General features: G+C 40.2%; 1 protein-coding gene across 1 annotated transcript in view; it reads left to right on the top strand.

The window, feature by feature from the left end:
- Positions 1–536: 536 nt before the first annotated feature.
- The window catches only part of si:dkey-16l2.17 (serine protease 27), a 36,830-nt gene continuing 31,366 nt past the window's right edge, over positions 537–6,000 (top strand). The window contains exons 1-4 of the mRNA XM_060902309.1: positions 537–602; positions 745–791; positions 2,519–2,551; positions 2,685–2,850. Coding sequence (XP_060758292.1) covers positions 586–602; positions 745–791; positions 2,519–2,551; positions 2,685–2,850 — 263 coding nt within the window. The 5' untranslated portion in view covers positions 537–585. The remainder of the gene's footprint in view (positions 603–744; positions 792–2,518; positions 2,552–2,684; positions 2,851–6,000) is intronic.

Raw genomic sequence — 6,000 nt, 5'->3', positions numbered from 1 at the left:
GGCAGACTGTGGAACAGGTCCAGCGTGCTCTTCACATCGACAAACAGCAGGCCAGAAGGATGATGATGAAGAAGAACGATTTCTTGCGATTCCTCGAAAACCGTTTTAAAGCAGAGCGCCCTGAGGCTGTTGTGCGGCCGCACTCGGGAAACCATGATGATGATGAATGCTGGACCCGAGAAGGTGTGACGCCCTCCACCTGGGGGAGGGGGGCGGCTCCCTCAACAATGCTCCTTTGATGTTTTATCCAGACAGCGATAAGAGAAGAAGAGTGCCGTTGGGAGCTGAGTGACGTGGCGAGCTCTGATTGGCCGAGGCGGACAGGTGCAGCCAGCCAGGTGCCGTGCAGAAATCTCTGCTGGCTGCACGCGCCCGTGTGTTCCCGCCCCCTCGCGCGAGTCAACGTTCAAAGCAGTCTGGCGGTTTGCAGCCCGGGGGGAGGGGCGAGAGGGGGAGGGGCGAGAAGGGGCGGGGACATGGAGGTTGAGTTTAGAGGCGCGCGAGGAGCCGCCGATTCAGATCCCCACCCCCAGGAGCGAGTCCCCGCGCGCGCGCTCCGCCCAGCCAGGGACCGGTGTTAGCCTGATGCTACACAGCCTGAGGTAACAGTGTGGGTTCCTTTATTCGCGGTTTTTAAATATTAATCTTCATTAAATCTAATTTTAAATGACTGTGGTGTAACTGGGAAATGTCTTAAGTAGTTTCCGTGGCAGGTTTTTACACAGCGCTGTATTTCCTCCCCAGAATGCGGAGTGTTGTGAGGAAGCTGCTCAGCGCCGTGCTCACCTGCGGTCAGTGAGTTACTGCACGAACACAGCAGCGCATTACTGAACTTTAGCTGAGGAGCAGAAATGAATAAAAGCCTGAGAGCAAATGTTTACACAGCCTCTCTCTGAAGCCATGAACTCCGCAGTACAGAGAGGAGGAAGTTTTCCATCTGTAGATATATAAACCTGCCGGGCCGGGCCGTGCTGTGCAGGAGGGTTCGGTACAGTTCTGTTTCAGGACTCGGACATGATCGAGTCAGAACATTACAGAAACATTTCAGAGTTCCAAACGTTTGTTTTCCAGCACAAAATTAAATGTTACAGGAATTTATTTATTTTATTATTTTTTTAATATCTGAGCAGCATATTATTATCCATACAGGAGATTTTCCCATGGAATAAAAGCACGTGTTCTGTTCCCTTCCAGCAGCTTTCATTCATATGGTTTGATAGCATGCAATATCGCTTATCCTACGTGTATTACGTCACTCCACGCAATGAAGAATGAGCGTTGAATATGGGTTACGATATTGCATGGTTGTCAGGACAACATGACGTCACACGTCGGAGACGTAAAAGTTCCACACTAGCGAGCGACTGGGACAGTCTACTCTAAACAAACATGGCCGCCAGGGCTGCTTCGTTAAATACGGAAGATTTCGGAGAATTTTGAAAGAGAGACACATTGAACACCAGAAGGAATGTTTAATAATAATCATATTGACTGGCTTATTTTTCGTGGTCTATCAGATATATTCCATTCAGCTACTTGTTTTCAACTCGTTCAGCATCATGCTAGCGGAATGGAATATATCTGATAGACTACAAAAAAAAAAGCCAGCCAATATTATTATTATTATTATTATTACAATATTATTTGTAAAGAGCACTTTTCAGATGAAAAAAAGAAAACATAATGAAGACTACTGGCTTTTGGTACAAAATGAAGATGTGAGTGTGACAAAGTGTCCAGAAGAACTGTGGCTGGTTCTGTAAGACGTTCAGTAAAACCTACAGCTCATTTCCTTATAAAACTGCACTCGCTGGACCTGAGATGGATTTTTTTTTATTTTTAATAAGCAGAGTTAAGCCCTGGATCAAAATAATATTTCTGAATGTTTCCTCCTGACACCATTTTTCCTGCAGCAATGATATAAAATGATCAATGTTCTCTCTCTTGTGTTTTTTATTTTCTCCAAATAGCTTTTGGATCCTCTGTTGTAATGTCATGGTGTTGTCATTGTGTTGTTTGAAAAACACACACACATTTAGTTTTTTCCTCAGAAAACACAAGAGATGCAAACTTTTTTTTTCACATATCTGTTTGATGTACACCAGTGGATGGGGAAAACTTTATTTTGGTAGTTTTTGCCAAAGATCCTGTGATAAATCCAGTACATACTGCATCAGTCTGCAGTGTGTCTGTAACATTAGGAACCAGTGACAGTAAAATTACATATCCTTCATTTAGTAGTGGATTTATTAATAATAATAATAATAATAATATTATTATTATTTACAACATGCTCCACATGTTCACGTTTACTCAGTCTTGTGGATTTTGCTCAACAATACTCATTGGTTCCTGACTTTGGACGCACTCTAGTTTACTTGAATGCTGTGATGTCCTATAAACCAATTTAAAAAAGGTATAATTTCTGTTAGTTTTCTACATCTGTACATTGTGCAAAAGTTTTTAGCGTATGGTTTGTGTTCCTCTGGTTCTCACAGTAGTTCTCTGAATCATACAGGTGTGTGGCTCATCCCAACATGTGACGCTCAAGGTAATTTTATTCTCTTTTCTCTCACCACAAAGTGTAGATTAGTGTTTCCACCTCTATCAGCTCTGAGAACTCAGAAAAAAATGCCCCTATTGACTGACTGAAAACTGATACACACGTGTTGACTGATCTGCAGAATGTGGAAGACCTTTTGTGGAAACTCGCATTGTAGGAGGCAGTGAGGCGCAAAACGGGGCGTGGCCATGGCAAGTGGACATCCAGCTGGGAACAAGCGGCCATGTTTGTGGAGGATCCGTCATTTCCAGAGACTGGGTTCTGTCTGCGGCACACTGTTTTACTGAGTAAGCCCTTGGTTTTAATTGTCTATAGGGGAAGTAATGGCCTAATGGTTAGAGAAGCAGCTTTGGGACCAAAAGGTCACTGGTTTGATTCCCTGGACCAGCAGGAATGCCTGAAGTGCCCTTGAGCAACGCACCCAACCCCCAGCTGCTCCAGTAAGAGCGGTGGCGTATCTTGTGTCTGATTAGCCGAAGAAAAATTAATGGTGTGGTTATCAGTTGGGGCGGTGCCCAGCCAAAACTTGGGGGGAGGGGAGAACCTCATTATAATGGTCTATAGCTGCTTGAGTTACACTGAAGCTGTTGTTCCACCTACACAATTCATTCATTCATTCATTCATTCATTCATTTTCTATACTGCTTACCCATTGAGAGTCCTGGGTGGGCTGGAGCCAATCCCATCTGATTTTGGCATTGTATTTTAGCCCTCTAGGCCAGTGTTTCGCAAAGTGTGGTCCGCGGACAAGAGACCTCAAGTGGTGCGCGAGGTGATCTACAAATGTAGTCAGCGTTTTCAAGATAAGCTAGCGTATGCTTTGTAACATTATTAGGAAGTTAAATTTATCCAGTCTTGTTTTTAACGGCAATCAAACGGGCCTGTAATTTCATCATTATTATTATTTAAAAAGCGTCCTGCATCTGAATTTGCACCACATAAAACTTGTAGTGTGCACGTGCTCTTATTCTGCCTCTCGTCTCTAGGCAACAGTCACCTCACAAATCTCTGCCTCACAGGCAAACAGGCAGGCAGACCTGAAAACAAGCAAACGAAAATTCTGAACATATAATAGGCTAATCCTAACTAGCTCGTGTTCGTGGCGATTTTTTTTAATTTACTGAAAGTGAAACAACAAGGATGGAGAAGTGGCTGACAGGTTCAGTTAAGAGGAAGAAACCTGACACTACCGACACAAGCATCAATAAGGAGAAAATGCAAAGAAAATTGATTGATTGATTGATTGATTGATTGATTGATTACTTTATTCTGAACAATAAAGAAGAAAGATATAAAAATAAAAAATTTAAATAAAAAATGCAATAATCAAAACATCGTCATAAACAAACAGAATAGCGTAGCCACAAGGCAATAACATCATGTTCAGAAAGGATTAGGAAGAAGTAATAACTTATCCAATCCTAACCCTCTATACCACCGCTAATCAAATGTCACTTTCCACCATAATAAACTATATATACAAAAGAAAACAAAAGCAATAAACAAAAAAGAAAACATACCAACATACCAAAACATACCGACATGGTATAATATCGACCAAATCAAATCATATATACAGATACTTATGTTATGCATATATACACACATACAATACATATATACAGTACATACATATACCTATAACTATACACTAAATACAAGAAGACCAGTCACAGACTTACTCTCAATTTCATCATCACCTATATAGTCTGCCTGTCCTCATTCTCATATATTTTTATCAACATGTTTTTATATCATTTTTTAAACAGTTTTATGTTGGTGCTATTTTTGAGTTCATTATCCAGACCATTCCACAATTTCACCCCACAGGCTGTTATGCACATACTTTTCAGAGTTCTAACATTTACTCTCTTAAAATTCATTTCCCCTCTCAGGTTAGACCCACCCTGCCTTTCCATAAACGTATTTTGTACCTCACCCGGAAGAAGGTTATGTCTTGCTTTATACATAATTTGTGCAGTCTTGTGTTTAACCAGACCAGTGAATTTCAGAGTGTGTGCTTTTACGAATAATGTGTTTGTATGCTCAAGATATCCCGTATTATTGACGATTCTTATTGCTCTTTTTTGTAATGTGCATAACGGCTGCAGGTTAGATTTGTAGGTATTACCCCATATCTCCACACAGTAGCTCAGATATGGAAGTATGAGTGCATTATACAGAGTATGTAGTGATTTATAGTCCAGAATGTGTCTTGATTTCCCCAAAATTGCAGTAATCTTTGCTATTTTTGCTTTAACATGATTAATATGTGGTTTCCAGCAGATTTTATGATCAACAATCACACCCAGAAATTTTATTTCATAAACTCTTTTTCTATGGTTATGTTATCAATTTTCAATTCAACTTGAGGGTTTGACTTATATTTTCCAAATAACATAATCTTTGTTTTACTCAAATTCAATGACAATTTGTTTACGTTAAACCACCTTTTTAATTTATTCATTTCGGTTGTGATTGTTTCCATAAGCTGTTGTACATTGTCCCCGGCGTAAAAGATGTTTGTATCATCGGCAAATAAAATGCATTTCATTATACATGATGCATTACATAAATCATTAATGTACAATATAAACAGTTTAGGTCCTAAGACAGACCCTTGCGGTACTCCACATGTTATGGGCAAATAATCAGATGTGTGATCTCCAATTTTTACAAATTGCTGCCTGTTGCTTAAGTAGCTCCTTACCCAGTCCAAACCCACCCCTCTGATACCATACCTCTCTAATTTGTGAAAAGAAGATTCAGTTAGCACTGAGTCCCCAACACAGGAAGAACAAGAAAAACAAGCTCGGCAGACTAAACTAACGGCAAAGGTGAAAAGAAAATACCACAATGAATATCTAAAGTTGGGATTTTTCAGCAGATGGCTCCCTAAAGATGGCATTTAGTGAAAAATCACTAACAGATTTCTGGGTTCATGTGCAGCCACAACACCCCAAACTTGCTGAGTCTGCATTAAAAACACTCCTGCCATTTTCATCCACATACAGATGCGAGGTTGGGTTTTCAGCACTGGTTGGGTTGAAAACTAAAAAGCGAAACCGAGTCAATGTGGCCCCCGATCTCAGATTAAAGCTGTCCAGCTTGGAACCAGATATTAAATCATTGATGCTTAGTATGCATCAGCACCACTCCTCCCATTAAGAAAAAAGAGTCAGTTTTGAGCAGAAGACAAGTAAGTGTAATCTGTTAAATCTAAAATTTGTTTTGTTCACTTCAGTTCATTCATGTTCCTCCTAATTTTGAACTATTGATATGAAATATTCTGATTAACTGTTTGTTGAATTTTAAACCTCCATACTTTTGCCTTTAAAAACCACGGAGGATATGGAATGGATAGGCCTTTAATGTATTTACACCAGTTTTTGGTTATAGCTTTTTTACTAGCTGTTAGCAGAACTTTAACTAAATAC

The sequence above is a fragment of the Neoarius graeffei genome, chromosome 20 (assembly GCF_027579695.1).
Source record: "Neoarius graeffei isolate fNeoGra1 chromosome 20, fNeoGra1.pri, whole genome shotgun sequence".
Taxonomy (NCBI): Eukaryota; Metazoa; Chordata; class Actinopteri; order Siluriformes; family Ariidae; genus Neoarius; species Neoarius graeffei.
Note: the sequence above shows the minus strand (reverse complement) of the source record. Positions and strands in the feature narration are given on the sequence as shown.